The 17206-nt window shown below is 34.6% G+C and overlaps 3 protein-coding genes across 6 annotated transcripts; all 3 read left to right on the top strand.

Annotated features, from left to right (window-relative positions):
- Positions 1 to 925: 925 nt before the first annotated feature.
- Positions 926 to 3782, top strand: LOC141720644 (29 kDa ribonucleoprotein A, chloroplastic-like). The gene is made up of 5 exons (XM_074523166.1): positions 926 to 1457; positions 2049 to 2150; positions 2404 to 2703; positions 3218 to 3326; positions 3499 to 3782. The coding sequence occupies exons 1-4, from the start codon at positions 1047 to 1049 to the stop codon at positions 3281 to 3283; spliced, it is 879 nt and encodes a 292-aa protein (XP_074379267.1). The 5' UTR covers positions 926 to 1046; the 3' UTR covers positions 3284 to 3326; positions 3499 to 3782.
- LOC141720643 (protein CNGC15b-like) lies at positions 3779 to 10124 on the top strand. Of its 2 annotated transcripts, none has more exons than XM_074523165.1 (8): positions 3779 to 3883; positions 6675 to 6750; positions 6903 to 7434; positions 7552 to 7764; positions 7957 to 8246; positions 8524 to 8635; positions 8713 to 8949; positions 9137 to 10124. In XM_074523165.1, the coding sequence occupies exons 2-8, from the start codon at positions 6722 to 6724 to the stop codon at positions 9827 to 9829; spliced, it is 2106 nt and encodes a 701-aa protein (XP_074379266.1). In that variant the 5' UTR covers positions 3779 to 3883; positions 6675 to 6721; the 3' UTR covers positions 9830 to 10124. The 2 variants fall into 2 exon arrangements, with proteins under 2 accessions (XP_074379266.1, XP_074379264.1); XM_074523163.1 differs by lacking the exon at positions 3779 to 3883 and adding an exon at positions 6271 to 6415.
- Positions 10125 to 12756: 2632 nt separating this feature from the next.
- On the top strand, positions 12757 to 16535 carry LOC141720642 (cytokinin riboside 5'-monophosphate phosphoribohydrolase LOG3-like). 3 transcript variants are annotated; one of them, XM_074523161.1, is made up of 7 exons: positions 12757 to 12997; positions 13584 to 13681; positions 13833 to 13863; positions 14407 to 14506; positions 15768 to 15838; positions 15922 to 16111; positions 16232 to 16535. In XM_074523161.1, the coding sequence occupies exons 1-7, from the start codon at positions 12878 to 12880 to the stop codon at positions 16249 to 16251; spliced, it is 630 nt and encodes a 209-aa protein (XP_074379262.1). In that variant the 5' UTR covers positions 12757 to 12877; the 3' UTR covers positions 16252 to 16535. The 3 variants fall into 3 exon arrangements, with proteins under 3 accessions (XP_074379262.1, XP_074379261.1, XP_074379263.1); XM_074523160.1 differs by having other exon boundaries at positions 12761 to 12997; positions 15922 to 16065; XM_074523162.1 differs by lacking the exon at positions 12757 to 12997 and adding an exon at positions 13320 to 13367 and having other exon boundaries at positions 15922 to 16065.
- Positions 16536 to 17206: the final 671 nt, after the last annotated feature.

The following is a 17206-nucleotide window of genomic DNA, read 5'->3' as shown; positions in this document are numbered from 1 at the left end:
AAAAATATTTAATAAAAAAATACAAGAAAATGAGTTAAAAGGCGTTGAAAGTGCTACTAAAACCTACACTTGAGAACGCTTTAGGCCATATAATTTTACAAAACTGTTAAGAATAATTTATGAACTATTTAGTATGTCAAACACAATAGGAATAACTATTTTTAACACTAAAATGAAAAAAAAATAAGTTATATTTCCTAATATAATGTAAGATCTTAATAAAACAACTCTTATTTTCAGATCCCGACATTGTGATAACATAACTTGTCAAGATCGGTTGTTCCCAAATATGTCAAATAAAATCAGAGATAATCTCCAAAAATGTCCCAATCTTCGCACCGAAAGTGGCGGGGGTTTGGAGATTTTTTCGTGTACGGGTCGGGAAACAAGGACGATTTCAGAAAAATAACAGGGAGTAGATCGAGGACAATTTTTAATATCTACCCGGCCTGAATTTTCCCCGCTCTACAATATATATATATATATATATATATATATATATATATATATATAACGTGGACTCCGAGAACTCCAATTAAAAGGTGAACTCCATAGAACTTTACTCATATATATATATATATTCTTATTTATGTTAAAAAATATGCACGTGTTGTGGGACAATTTTTATTTCTTATGGGACAATTTTTATTTTTTATGTTATTAGAGATATTTATAAATATTATTTTTTAAGTACAAAGTATAAGTGAAATATTACACACTTTGATTTTATATAAAGATTTTATGTGGTAGACAAAATTATTATAATTTGTAGTATAATAGTTAGTTCTTTTTCTACAATTTTTTATGGAAAAAATTATTTAATAAAAATTTTGATTTAAATAAAATATTCTCGGGACGGGTTTGGTTAGTTTCAAGGTTCGGTCGCTTTTTTTGGTTCACCTCTGCATATATATAATAAGAAGTAAGAACAGAACAGAACAGAACAGAACAGCACAACCATTTGTTCAGTTTCCTTGTAAGAAAAACCTTATCGTTTCATAAACCTCTCACTGAACTCCATACCCATCTCTCCAATCTCTCTAACCATGGCTTCTGCTGCAGCTACATCTTCACTTCACTTGTTACCTCTAACACCCAAAACTCACTCCACAAAGCCCTTTTCTAATTCACTCTCCTCTATCTCTATCATCATCAACAATAATAACAAGCCACTCTCCACTTGTTTATCTTCCATTAAATTCTTTCAACTCTCACTGCCTTGTCGTGTGCTCAAGTTAGCTGTTTCTTCTGATTTTGGAGTTGAAGTGGATGATGCAAGTGATGCTGTTTTTGAAAATGAGTTGAGTGAAGTAGAACAAGTAGAAGAAGAGCCAGCTGAGAGAGTAGCTTCTTTCTCTCCTGACCTTAAGATTTTTGTGGGTAATTTGCCTTTTAGCTGTGATAGTGCCACTCTTGCTGGCCTTTTTGAATCTTCTGGCAATGTTGAAATGGTTGAGGTACATTTCTTTCTTGTTTTTTGTCCACTCTTTATTTTGGTCAAGTATGTCCTTTTCTTTCCTGGATTTTACCATATTTTTTGTATGTGGGTCTGTATAATTTGCTGGTTATGCCTTAGTGTTCGAAACCCTGTTGGGGTACGGTGCATGTGTATTTAAATTTCTGTAATGACGGTTTTATTGATATCGGATTTTTTATGAAGAACAAATACTTCGATACAAATGTTGCAAATCTTAGTTTTATCTTGCAATTGGATAAATGGTTTGAGAAAGTATACACATATGGACTATTCTACGATGGTTGTGTATGTTAGTGGGGTTGTGCTGGCTAATCTACTTTTCGTGAGCACCTTGGATCAGTTTTGCAACATTTTGATAAATGTAGAGACTTTTAAATCCAATGTGACTCGTTTATGTATGTGCAATTATAAATGTACTGTATGATGATGGATTCTCATTCCAAATCTGTTATATAGGACTTAATGTGCATCATTTATATTAGGTACCAACATTGTGCATTTCTTGTGGGCAAAATATATTAGATATATGGGGATATGAGAGAATAAATTATGAAATTATTCCCCTTTGCAGGTTATTTATGATAAAATTTCTGGAAGAAGTCGTGGATTTGGATTTGTTACAATGTCGTCAATGGAAGAAGTACAAGCAGCTGTCGAACAGTTCAATGGCTACGTAAGTATGATAATTTTGACACTGAAGTTTTTCTTTATCCGATTCCTTATACCTGGTTGGGCTCATTCCAAGTTTCAATTTCATTTGCATTCCTTGAAAGAAAGAGCAGAAATTGGACAGTAATATATATGATCTGAACGTTTAAATCATTAAAAGTTTTTTTTATTGACATGTGTTTTTTATGCATATTTTTGTAAGTTGGTAAATTCAAGAAAAGGGTCTAATTTCTTGCAAATCTCTATGAATCTGGCAGGAACTTGATGGTAGACCATTGAGGGTGAATGCCGGGCCGCCTCCTCCCAGAGAAGATAATCCTTTTAGAGCACCTAGGAGTGGCGGAAGGAGTTTTGACAACACCAACAGGGTATATGTTGGAAACCTTGCCTGGGGTGTTGACAATTTGGCTCTTGAAACCTTGTTCAGTGAACAGGGGAAGGTTTTGGAAGCCAAGGTTGTCTATGACAGGGAAAGTGGTAGATCAAGGGGCTTTGGATTTGTGACCTACGGTTCTGCCAATGAGGTTAATCGTGCAATTGATTCATTGAATGGTGCTGTAAGTGTTCCTCTTTACTTGTTCTACTCATATTTTGTAGACATTTGTTTATTACACACGACATTCATTAGAAAGGGCCTTTTGTGTTACATGTTAGAACAATGATCTGAACACGAATGCATGCTTTATTCATGACAATTGCAACTCAAGTCAATTCAATAAAACCTTTTTACCTCAAATTGGCTAGCTTGATATTGAATATATGCATGTTTGTGAAGTCCACTATTCAAAAAAACAGATTAAACAAAGTCATGGGGGGAATGGACGAAATGATAAGATGAAGAAAAACATACGCTTAAAGACTTAACAATTGTCGAATTGTTCCTGATATTTAGTTAATAGTTCACCTTTCAAAGTTTGAACACACCAGTCATTTGTTCTTAAACAAATTTAAGGGCGCCTATTACAGGAATTTTTTTATTTCAACTTACATTAAATTCATGTTGTATTTTACATCCAACGTTTATGGTTTCATCTATATAAGTTATTTCTAACTCAAGTTGCAATCATGTAGGAACTTGATGGCAGGCAAATCCGTGTCAGTGTCGCTGAAGCTCCAGCAATGCGACGACAATATTAAGTATAAGATCTCTTCTCCTGTACGTTGAAGCAAGAAATTGGAGGTATTAGCTGTGAAGCTTGATTAGACAAAGTTGTGTACACTCCTAAAGTTTTGTAGATCAAAGAAATGATAATTTGTATTGAAGTATATATTTATTAGAGTAGAAAAAGAAAATCAAGAGTTCTATATCTTGTCAAAAGATTCAACTGTTAAGTTTTAAATTTCGATTGCAGGTTCTTGGGGACTAGTATGCAGCTGCAAACGCTGAAGCTTTATCAGATGGCAGGATATCGGCGGACCCCAGTACCAGAATTACAAGCAATGAGTGGTATTTATAATGTCTATACTAACAAGAGATTGGCGCTGCAAAGTTTTGTAATGTATGCACTATACAGCCTGCCTTGGACAAGATTGTAATCTTCCATTTGAATACTTCACTAGGGTAGTCAAATGTATTAGATAGTCGTATGACTTTCTAGTATATCTGTTGTGAAATAAAAAAGTGATTGTTAGTTAATTTGCAGGGAAATGTCGTGAGTGACGATAAAGAAAACCATGATAAAAATATAGGAAAGGTTAAGTAGGGAATAATATCAGGTTGACTCACGCTTCCCGGATGTAAGTTCCTTGCTCCCCTTCTTTTTTGTTAGCTAAAGATTTATATATATCAAAACTGATTTGAGCTTACTATGGATTTCGCTAGAACTTGGCGCAGCACATTTTGTCATAATAGAGTCCCCATTTTATCTAAGCCTTTAAGATTAACTGTGCAAAGGATTGCCTTGTAAGCGTGTGTGAGGTTGCAAGGTAAATATTATTATAGGGCATGAATAGATTATCTCAAGCTCTTGGTTTCTGGTCTTGAATGATAAAACACAGAGCATTCCTTCACTACAAAATATTGAACTTCTTAGATAATATCTTTAGTGGTTACCCCTCGATTTCTTGGTGACCACTTATTACGTGTTTTGTGTTTGAGTCTTAATGGAGGTAGCAAGAAGAAACACCCCTTCATTGATGCTACTAATCACGTGTTTAAGAGGGTTCAAGCCTCGCTAGAAAAATAACATGAGTTTGCCAAAGGCTTGTTTGATGTCGAGGATTTGTCACCAGTAAATCCGAAATCATAAATTTTGCAAGCTCTAGAATTAGCAAAAAACCGGACACTGAAGTAGCAAACAAGGAAAGGAAACTAGACTTAGTTTTTACAATTACATACAACATCCGATGCTCTTCTGTAGTTCTGTAGCTGCTTAGTGCTTACCACATAAAACTGCAGCCTGCAGGCATGTAGTGAGTTACCATTGAATTCCTCCCACAGTAAAAAGTTTTGCATCACATCTGTCTCTCCTAAAGTTATATTTTTGCACAAGTCGGGGGGGTAAAGAAAGGGAGTTATACCTGGAAAGAAAGTTGTTTTGGTATACCAGAACAATAAAATTGAACATAAAAGGCAGCATCAACTAGTTCACGAGCTTCGAATAAGCCTCACACAAATGAATAGAACACATCCTTGTAGTTGGATACACACCATGGGAATATGAGATAGCAGTTATATTTGACAATCTCAGCCATATTATCGAGGAGTACAAACTATAACAACTTGCTCACGAGTTTCAACTAAACAGTAGATTTCAATTTTGACATCACTTGTAAACTTAAATGAAACAAATAAAGAAATTTGATGAAGTAGTATATGCCTGTATTTTACCTAGTAGTAGATATATACCGGTGAAGCATGGAGAAAGATCACATTAATCCCGGAACAAACCATTGGCCTAGCTTGCAACAACAAGCCTATTCGAATCACGGAAACTGGACATTGCCTTTTTATAGTTACAAGGACAACTTAACAAAAGAATCATGTGAATTTGCAGTATTAGATTGCCCCTAAACAATTATTATTCTATTTAATTTAATTTACCCGGTGGGCAGTTGACTCTAAATCCATGATACATGAAAATTCACCAATACATGTAAATAATCTTGCAAAACTTATATCGGAGTGCATTACAGTATAAATATTATTGTTTTAGTGATTTTATTATTTTATCGGGATTCGAAAGTAAAAATATAATATGTTTACGGATCGATAAAAAATATTATTTTAACAAGATTATTATTTTATCAATTATTATTAATTTAAGGCTCAACTGCATGTAAATAATAACCACATTGTAATTCTGATTTATTATAATAGTACCAAAAATTTAATGAACTTATTTTCCAAAAAAAGTCCATTGGGTTCATAACTCATTTATATATATACATATATAAATATAACATCCAAGTCAATCTCTTCATCTAAAATGAAATCCAAGAATCCAAGTAGACTGCTATTAAAACATTTCAAATATTTGTAAATGTTAGCTAACCAACCTAAGAACAAACGTTCTGGCCTTCTGGGATTCCATACATAGTGTACTAGGATTCTATACATTTCCTAAGCTTGTCGTACTTGGAATAATCAAAAGTGTTTCTTTGAAAAGAACAATTTATACATGTTGAGAAATTAGAATAACTTGAGCATATTGGATATTAGAAGTTGGAAGTGGAACTAAGAGCTAATACTGTCCTTAATCTTCTAGAAAGAGAATAAACCAACAATTGGATGGACTTGACTTGATACTAATTATATGTTTAATGTCATAGATAAAGCTTAGTAATATATTACATTTCGTTGCAGAGAAGACCAAATTACTGGATCCTTCTTCCCTCTACTAATCCTAAAATCTGTCCAAAAGGGGTCTAAAAATAGAATAAAATATGTACATAAAATCAACCAACTACATGTATTTAACATTTTCTGATGAGCTTGCATAATTTGGACAATAATCAAAATTCTAATCATGTTTAAATATTCTTAAAAATGGGAACTTATTCACAATCCCACTATGATCCTCTAATTAGTTGAGTCTAACACAAGCCAATGACAGTTGTCTGTTATTCCATTTGTTACAATTTTCCGTAGTAGCTTATAAAGCATTCAATGTTCCAACCGTGTAAATTTTTGTACTTCTACCTGCTGGTTGCAGCATATATACCTTTCTCTGCTTCTTTATCACATTGTTTTCTGCAAGGAGATAAACAATTTCTTGTTATGCACAAAGTGAACAACTTTCTCTAGCACCGGGTTCTTGGAGCATACTTGTACATTCATTTCGCCACCTTCTATAAGTTTTTGATGTCTTATTTTGTTACCAGTCATATCTTTCGCAGTGTGTTTAAAAAAAAAATCATTGAGAGTTGATTCTGATCATCGATTCAACATACTGCCTACTTTCACTTGTTTTTATTGTATTTTCCCATCCTTTTGTGAGGCTGTTTAAAAGTTTTCTATTATGTAAGCTGTTTAAGCGTCTGTGTAACTATCGTTCAATTTTGTCCGACTAATTTCAACTTCTACCAGGCTGCATCAACTGGTTGAAAGCGCAGCATTTGAATTGTCAGAGAAAAATGAATTTTGGCCATACAAAGTCTGTCAGGTTTTGTGAACTTCTCTCTTTAACTTATAATGCTAAGGAACATAATATCAAACAAAGTTTGTCATAACCAGCATGTGACTTTAGCCTGATAAGGAGAATTTTCTTCCAGACCTCTTTTTTCAATCTCTAACAAAGCTCTTGGTGCTTAACAGATTTCATGATGATATTGAAACTGCAATGTATTATCCATCCAAAACAGGCAGTTTGTTCAACATAATTTCTGTTATATGTGGGAAAAATATGCACAAGAAGGATGTACTTTCAACAGGGAAGGTTTTGAAGGAGAGAAGACTTTCAAGGGTCTTCTCCGAGGATTATGACATAGTGACTAAAAGGATACTAGATCCCCGTGGAGATGACCTTAGTCGATGGAACAGATGCTTTCTTGTTGCATGTCTCGTGTCCCTATTTGTGGATCCCCTATTCTTTTACTTGCCAGAGGTTAGGTCACAAATATGCATGGATGCAAGTGTACCTCTTGAGCGAGCGCTTACCGTTATTCGATCAGCTGTCGACGTGTTCTATCTTATTCAGATTATTGTTCGGTTTCATACAGCTTATGTTGCACCTTCCTCTCGTGTATTTGGAAGAGGTGAACTGATTATAGACTCGTCTAAGATTGCTCAAAGGTATTTGCAGAAGGAGTTTTGGTTTGACTTATTAGCTGCTCTACCCCTCCCTCAGGTATGTCAAACAAAAATGACATGAATTATCAGAGTATAAAACCTTGGTACTAGTTAATAACGTGATTTTGAAACTATAAATTAAGTTAATCTAATTGTTTGTATATATCTGTTTCAGCTGTTAATTTGGATAGCACTCCCACGCCTAAGTGGCTCAAGGAGGATTAGTGCAAAAATCATTCTACGATTTATCATTATTTTTCAGTTTCTCCTGCGGCTGTGTCTTACGGTACCCCTGTCATCTCAAATTGTCAAGGCCACGGGAGTTGTGATGGAAACAGCATGGGCCGGAGCAGTTTACAACTTAATGCTTTTTATGCTAGCAAGCCATGTAAGGGTTGATTGTTTATACTAGCACATGCTATAGTCTATATGACAATAACGAGTCTGTATTTCATTGCCTTTTTCTTTTTCGTGCCAGCTCATTGACATTAAAACCTTTGTTTCGCTTGTTTTTAATTGTTTATGTTTTCCCTAAAGCAGAGTTCTGACTCGGAGTTTTCTTTCTTTCTCTTTTATTAAGGTTATCGGTGCATGTTGGTACCTTCTAGCAATCGAGAGGCAAGAACAGTGTTGGAAAAAAGTTTGTGACCTTCACCCAAACTGCCAATATCATTTTTTTGACTGTTCTACTCTCAATGATGTTGGTAGAGAAGATTGGTTTATATCAACTAACATATCTAGTCTCTGTATTCCGGGTAGTCAGTTCTTCCAATTTGGTATTTATGTGGACGCATTAAATTTTGAGATCACCAGTACAGACTTCTTCAGCAAGTACTTCTACTGTCTCTGGTGGGGATTGAGAAACTTAAGGTATATGTTACAGAGTTTTATTTTGTTATAAGAAGTAACTTCACCACGAATAACAAGTTCAAGTGCCTGTACCTGACAACACCTTCTAAAACAACTCCTAGCAGTAAAACTTCCTTTGATGAATTGGTATGTAATTAAACTCAGTGTGCTACTTAGTGCACAGGAGAATGTTATCTAAACTACTAAATGTTCACCATCCACTCTTATTAGTTACCTACAAAGTTCGATTTCAATGCAAGTTGTGTACTTCACATTCTGATATGTGATTCTTGTGCAGCTCAATAGGACAGGACCTCTCTACCAGCACATATATTGGAGAAATTAACTTTTCTATTATTATTGCAATTGTAGGACTGGTGCTTTTTGCCTTAATTATTGGGAATATGCAAGTAAGTCTTAATACATGTACTATCTACAGGTCTCTATTCTTATTTGCAGCTAATGTCATAACATTATTTATTGACAGACATACCTCCAGTCTACCACTGCACGACTAGAAGAGTGGAGAATTAAACGAACTGATACAGAACAATGGATGCACCACAGGCAGCTGCCATCTGAACTGAAGGAGAGTATTCGCAGGTATGATCTATACAAATGGATTACAACCCACGGAGTAGATGAAGAAAGTATTCTCAAAGGCCTTCCTTTGGATCTTCGACGTGACATTAAGCGTCATCTATGTGTTGATCTTGTTCGACGTGTAAGTTTCCATTTTGTACTATGATACTTGCAAACATTTCTAATTGTTTATTAGATACAACACTATCTCCATGTTTTGTTGAAATTGTTAATGGACTCATCTAGTAGTGCGACTTTCATTTAGAAATTCACAGTAAGGTACTTGTTAACATTTAACCTAATCTAGTCATATACACAATGTAAAATAGGTCCCGCTGTTTGATCAAATGGATGAAAGTACTCTAGACGCAATATGTGAAAGGCTTAAGCCTGTTCTATGCACCACAGATACTTGCCTTGTCCGAGAGGGTGACCCTGTAAACGAAATGCTCTTCATTATCAGAGGCCACCTTGATTCTTACACTACTGGTGGAGGTCGAACCGGATTCTTGAATTCATGTCGTATTGGTCCAGGTGACTTCTGTGGTGAAGAATTATTGACCTGGGCATTGGACCCCCGTCCAAGCATAATCCTCCCCTCATCTACACGCACAGTGACAGCCCTCACTGAAGTCGAAGCCTTTGCTCTTGTTTCAGAGGATGTGAAGTTTGTAGCATCACAATATCGTAAGCTTCACAGCAAGCAACTAAGGCACACATTCAGGTTCCATTCTCTCCAGTGGAGGTCATGGGCTGCGTGCTTCATACAGGCTGCATGGTTCAGATACAAAAGGCGCAAAGAGGCTGCTGAACTTAAGGCCATGGAGTGCAATGAGTCCCCAGTATGTGAATCAGCTTCTGAACAAACAAGTAATGCATCACCTCCGGTGGCATCCGGGCAAGCTATATATGCAGCAGCTTTAACAGCAAGTAGGAGAGGTGGGAGCTTGAGGGGTGGAAGTGAACTTGAACTCTTAAGCGCATTACAGAAACCAGTTGAACCTGATTTTTCAGTTGAATGATCAGTGAAATAGAAGAACTAGCATAGTTAATAAGTTTGTGCTGCACCTGAAAATATAATTATCTATTATGTATATATCTAGCTTGGCCTCGGCTGATCACTTTTGGAGGTGATGCATAAACAGTTACTAGTGTAAATTACTTGCATATAATTTTTGTGTCATTATTTGGTCGTTTTGTAGTATTGGAAATGCTTGTGCAGAGTTAGGCTCAGAACTTGTTTCCGGTGCTTTAATTACCGCTGTTGCTCCAAAGTACAAATATGTTTAGCGCTATCAATGCAGTAATGAATAAAGCCTATCAAAGTAGATTCGAGTAACGTGAAAACAATAGTCTTTGGAACACATTAGCCTCTTATAATTTTTTTTTGATAAGGTAAATTGGCTTCTGATATCCAGAATACAACTAATTGAGGCTGCGAAAAATTCTCCAACAAACTGGACAAACATTGCTCTTTCTCATAGAAGAGAACCTGCAATTCTAGACAAATCCTTGAATCATGCATTATACTGTGCTTCAAATTTTGGGTCTTTGAATGAAGATATATATAAGAACTCGTTTTACAGGTGAAACTCCTTGTCAATTACAGATTAAATGTATTTGATAGCCTTTACAATTGCAAAGTAAATCAATTTTCCACAGACAATTGACAGTTACAGCATTAGAACCAACAAATTATATACCTTCAACATCTCATAGTTTCCGTACTTCTAAGAAGTGGCAAAGTAGGAGTGAGGCTTAGGCAAAACCTGCTGATCTTGAAAATTTAGAAAAATAATTATTTGAATTCTAAAATGTGGTGTATCTTATAGTTTCAGCCCCTACTAATCTTGAAAAACTGGTAAAAAATATGTAAAATATTTCAGTCCCGGATATTATAGAAATCTAGTTCTGCCAGGTGATAAGTATTGAGAATGAAGCACGAACAGACATGCTAATGCATGACAGGATAATATGGGGAAGGCTTATGGGGTTTCTGTAGTTTCGGAATTATTAAAAAGATGAGTGTGTTTCCTTTGAATACAGCAAGAGTGTCTACAATGGGAGGGTGGATCAGGGTACAAGTTTCTTAAGCCATCACCCACATGTTTATTAAGATCATCAATGCACAGCCCTCTCTGTATACACATTCTTGAATTTTACTAAATATATATACAATAATTATGTAAACATACTAGTATTTATCTACACAGCCCATACATGCAGTTCATGTTTGGATATACGCATGCATGTGTCTCCTAATCCAATCCATTCCCTGTGTCCCATACTTAGAAAGTTTATAACCTTTTAGTGTGTTGCAGACTTGTTTTCAGCCAAATTATAATTTAAAACCCATAGGCCATAACATTATATTATAATTTTTATTAGTTCTCAATTGTTTAACAGTTAACACATGCATGGAAACAAGTTTATGTTATGTTATGGTCAGAACTTTATGGTTCTAGTAGGCTTACAAAGTGTTTTGTTGTCTTAACTACTAATGTTTTTAATTAGACAGTAGACACTGCTGGTCAATGCTCATGTTCAGTCAATAATGGGTGAGGGAGACTGTGCATATACTGTATAGTGCAGAAAAGAAATGGCTCTCTTTTAGTTACAAAAAGGAGGGAGCTTAACATATGAGCAGGCTTCTGAACGGGTAAGGATAAATGGATAACCCACCCCTAACCCGCTCCGAATGGGGTAGTCTCGTCCTGTTAAACGGGGGAATGGAATGAACATGATACACTCATATAACTGATAAAACGGTTAGCTATAACAACACATTTAAAACTGTATATTTGTGTTGTTGATTTTTGGAATCCATATCAAACTTATATACTTTCAGTGTAAGCAGCAAATTTGATAAGTATATGATAATAGTGTGAATCATTAAAACATCGCTGCTAATCACAAAAAGAAATCCTAACATTAATACGTTAGTGAGAGGCTGTGTGATTAGTTTACTTGCAATTTATTTTCCTTCACTTGAATAGATGATGGTTCGTCGTTCATGGCCTTAAACAATATTAACTTGGATAATATTTTGTAATTCATGATCTTAAACGATATTAACTTGGATGGTATTTTGTAAAGAGTAGGCTCTTATACACGAATGATTTAGTCATCTCTTATAAAAATTGTAAAATGTTGTTCACTCGGACTTGAGAGAATAGTTAGTTGATCATTGTAATCCTGATTTAAATTATATGATGAATTTCATGAATAAAACTAATACTACATGACCTAAACGCGATTATATAATTAAATTGATAAATGTTTATTATTTTTCATTTTATCATTTTAGATTCTCGATTTTACCTAAGTAAGAGCAACAGAAATGATGAGTGTCAAGAGAGAGAGGTCACTCCATTAGAATTGTTGGGATGTCATTGAATAGAATTTAGAGTGAGATAGTATGGGGTGTCAATTTGAGATGTCAAAAATTGACATCCCATAAAATAGGGTTGTCAATTTTATTTGTGCTTTTTATGATGAATAAACTATTACTACAATTTCATTTATGCTTCTAATAATGAATAACTTATTATATTTTTAATCTATTTGAATTACACATATATTTTTTTGTAATTTTAGTAAAATTCACATTTATCAGTGCCAATTATTGAAATATTTTGTAAAAAAAATATTAAAATTGATATGAAAGAAGGAAAAGGAAATTAAAAATAATTTTTTTACTGTACCTCCAAGTTCACATTCTTTTCAATAGCGCCAACCATCAAAGATGGTCTTACATGTTAAAACAAATACTCCACATAAATAAACCTAATTACTAAAAAAATTCATGCCACCTCTTGGAATACCAAATGCCCAGCTAAAATAGGAAAAAAGCGTGCTAAGAAGAGTAGTCACGTGCCAAGAGGCTTATTTATACAGGGGATAATTAGCACGCTCTATACAAACACACTCCCTCTATTTATAATTATAGTACTAAATAAATATAAATACACAAGCGCATTGGCCACTGGATGTACAGTTGTGACAAAGTGAGAGAGAAAAAAGTGTGATAAATATTTAAACATTTGAAAGACATACAAGGGGGGGAGAGAATGGAGCCAGATGGTGAAATGAAGCAATCAAAATTTAGAAGGATTTGTGTTTTCTGTGGAAGTAGTCGAGGCAAAAAAACTAGTTATCAGGATGCTGCTATTGAGCTTGCACAAGAACTGGTATTTTCCGTTACTTATTATCTTCTTTTTTTTAAAGAAAAACCCTTTTTGGTTGTTTGAGCATTTTTGGTCATGTGCCCTTTTTATTAATTTGTTGGGTTTAAGCTAATGAGTGGGTTTTCATGGGTTTTTCGTGAAGGGAAATTGCTTGTTAGAAATTTAAATTTTTGTGAGGCTAGAGATGGGCTTTGTTTAAAAGTTGCTTATTGTTTATTATCTGTCTTGTAAGTTAAGGTTCAAAGGGATATAAGATTATTGTACTTTTGTTGCTTCTTGGTTGGGATGTGTTCCTCAGACTTCTTCTCATTCTTGTCATGCAAAGGTTCTGATTGATCAACCAAAAGCAGCTTAGCCACTGTCGTCTAACGGAGCTCTCTCTCTCTCTCTCTCTCTCCATCTCTCTCTATCTATCTCTCTCCCCCTCTCTCCTCTCTCTCTCATTCTCTCCCTCAATCTAATTTGTCTCCCAAGGCTTCATATAGTGTGATATGCTTGAGCTAATGTGCTACCTTTAAGAGAAAAATAATCACATTTTTTGTGTATATGGGCTGATTTTGTTTTCTCTTTTATCTTTTCGTGATTCAAGGTCTCGAGAAACATCGATTTGGTCTACGGAGGCGGTAGCATTGGATTAATGGGTTTGATTTCACAAGCTGTTCATAAGGGTGGCCGTCATGTTATTGGGTAAAGCTTTCTTGGCCTTAAACTGTCAAAGAATGTTCCTCTGAAACTACATAAAATAGGAGTATATAAACAACAAAAATCAGTTTTTTTTTTAATCTGTGTAGTTGTTTTCTAACTGATTTTTGTCATCTTATTGTTCTTCCTTCTGCAGGGTCATTCCCAAGACGCTCATGCCTCGAGAGGTATGTCTCATTCTCAACATGCTTCATTCTCCTTTCACCCTCTGTTTAGAATTATTGCTATGCTTCCCCAAAACTCTTACTGTAAAAATTACTATGTCATCTTATATTTTTATGTTTTCCATTCTACCATTTTCCTTCTTTGTTGAAGGAAGGGGTGGTGTATTATATTTATTGACCCTGATACTATTTTACATTTGTTAATGTTGGTTTACAGTACAATTATTTAGTTTAAGTTCCTATTTTATAAATTCATGTTCTGTACAACCCACTATATATATTATAACTTCCTTGGCATTTTACATGTGTATGTTCTATAGAGATGTATGTATCTCCTGCCTGTGAGCTTTCTAATCTGAAGTTTGTTGACTTTAAGATATTTGGAGTAGTCTACCATCAATTTTACTGCAACCCTCATCATTGCTTCACTGCTCAAAGTGCACACCACTCTATACAAATTTCATCCATCTCTCTCTCTCTCTCTCTCTCTCTCTCAACCTAATATAATAATATTTTTGTCTCTCTTGGGTTTGGTACATTTTGCAGTTAACTGGTGAAACAGTAGGGGAGGTGAAGGCAGTTGCAGGCATGCATCAAAGGAAAGCTGAAATGGCTAGGCATTCAGATGCTTTTATTGCCTTACCTGGTTAGTAACTGCAACTTTCTCACTACAACTCTAAGAAAATGAGCAAATGAGTATGGTCTCTTGTGATTTAATTTTTACTAGTCCTAGCTACAAATCAATCAGCCGTCTCAAGCTTTTATTCCTTGTCCGTCCCTTCTACACCCTACCATATAGGCATATACACATCCCCTTTAGACACATACTGGAAAATAAATAGAGAGAGAAACAACTGATAGTGTACTTGAAGAAGATAAAACAGCTATTTAATTCATCTACTTCTGTATTGTTGTGCTATTATTAACTTCCCCATCTGCACCTTATCTAAATACTTATGTTTTGTAATGAGCATATATAAATGTATTAATATATATGTATATATATGTGTGTGTGTTTAATTGTTGCCACTTTATTAATGATTCATTGCCATTACTAAACCATGTCCTGATCTTTGTTAGAGTTACTTGTTTTATTGAAGCATTTAAATTTCTTAAGGGATGATAGTTCTTTAGTAATATTTTGATCCTTCTGAGTATGTTTAGAAGGCAGAAAAGGATGTGAACTACAGCTGAAATTATACTTGTACACTATCCTAAATGATCAGTTTCTGAACTCTCTATGTCAAACCCCAAGACTTATAAGTCGCTAATGTTTGGTCGAAATTCTTGATGCCAAAATAAATGGTTATCATGGAAGGAAATTGATATAATGTAACAGTTTTTTTTCGAATTATAATGCTACTGTCAATGGCCAAGTGTGGTGGGTACTCATTTTCAATTCTTTCAAGGACTCTCTCGTGGTCCTGAATTTGCAATGGTCAGTTTCTGGATGCCTGGAAATATGACTATGCATATGTTGCTACAAGATTATGCCTCTGATATAACAGAGGATGGGGGTAATATGCAATAAATATTATGTCCTGAATAATGAAAGTGCCGGTCCAACTTATTACCTTACTTTCAAGTGATTAGATATGGTTGGTAGGGGTTCATTTCCAGTAGCCAGTACTTATGAATATGAGCATAGTATAAAGATAGTTACATGTAGGGATTTGGACCTTTTAATCATCCTAGAGAATGACCAAGAACAAATAGCGATTCTAACTTGAAAACACATGCATGCACCGCGTATTATAGATCATTAGATATTTTGTATTTGAACCACCATTTCTTACTCATAATTAGAGAGTGAACAAATAGAGTGTTGAATGAATATGTTACTTGGCAATTCTAGACTGTTAATATATAAACAGGGCACTAAAGTAGATAGTTTCATGAACATGCAGGTGGTTATGGCACTCTAGAGGAGCTACTTGAAGTTATAACCTGGGCGCAACTTGGCATCCATGATAAACCGGTACCTGCAATTTAATGGTTTCTTAAATCATGTCTAAGAGGTTCCTTCATCTGAAAGGTGAACTTTGTTCAACATTTTGGCAGGTGGGGTTGCTCAATGTTGATGGATACTACAACTCTTTACTGTCATTCATCGACAAAGCTGTGGAAGAAGGCTTCATTAGCCCTAATGCGCGCAATATCATTGTATCTGCACCAATGGCAAAGGAATTGGTCAAAAAATTGGAGGTGTTCTCTTCAGAAAATAAAAGAATTCCCTTCATTTTCCTACACAGTAATTTTTACATCGAAATGAATCGTTTTAACTTTGTTTTATAGATAATTGCTTAAAAGTTCAGATACTGCCTTCCTTCTGGTAAAGCATTGACTTTGTTTTATCGTTTATTCATTGAAGGAATATGTACCTTGCCATGAAAGAATTGCTTCAAAGCTTAACTGGGAGACGGAGCAGCTTGCCTACCCTCCACCAAATGATATTTCAAGATGATAATATGGGGGTAATGGAGACCAATTTAATGAAGATTTGGCAGTTGAATTAGCTATCTAAAATTTTACTAGTTAGTTTTTGGTACGGGGTTTCCTTTTGTGTAAATTACTACTGCAGTTGACCTCAGTAAGTAGAAAGTTTGTTCCAAATTTGAAACTTTGTAAGAACTTGATGCATATTATATGAAATTTCCCTGTAAGAACTTGATGCATATTATATGAAATTTCCCTAAACAATTACCTAAGGTACAAGGTTCTTGATTTGTATTTTTGTTGAAGTATTTATCATGCAAAAGAAATACCTACACATATGATACTATAACTCTACTTGTTAGTCTCGTGAAATTTTAACTCAACCAAAGTTCTTATAACAACGATGATAAATACTGAATCTGTATATTAAAATTTACTTGTTGTATATAACCGTACGATGCCCGATATCTTTATATATTATAGTATATAATATTAATATATTATTCTTGGGATTCGACCTTATAACCCTAATATAATAATTTTACATGCATCACGGTTATTTTTATCAATATATATTATAAATTTTAATTTTAATATATTGATGGTAAAATTCGAACCTTGTAATATTTTTTTTAAGATTATATTTAAATGTTCTCATCAGCTTGATCTGGATTGAGTGATGAAGAATCAATTTATTTGTAATATAATAATATAAATATTGATGGATTTGATTTATTTCTCCTTTTTGTAATTTGAAAAGCTGAGTATAAATTATATATGCTCGTGTGAACGGCGGTCCGTAGATGTAACATAGGCACGACGTGATATTGTTTGTTCACAAAATAACAAAAAGTTGGTTTTTTACCTTGTAGTAGTTCGCGCGACTTTGAATTCCCACGTTCCAGGGTGC

The sequence above is a fragment of the Apium graveolens genome, chromosome 4, assembly GCF_009905375.1.
Source record: "Apium graveolens cultivar Ventura chromosome 4, ASM990537v1, whole genome shotgun sequence".
NCBI lineage: Eukaryota > Viridiplantae > Streptophyta > Magnoliopsida > Apiales > Apiaceae > Apium > Apium graveolens.
This window is presented reverse-complemented; position numbering and strand designations above follow the sequence as displayed.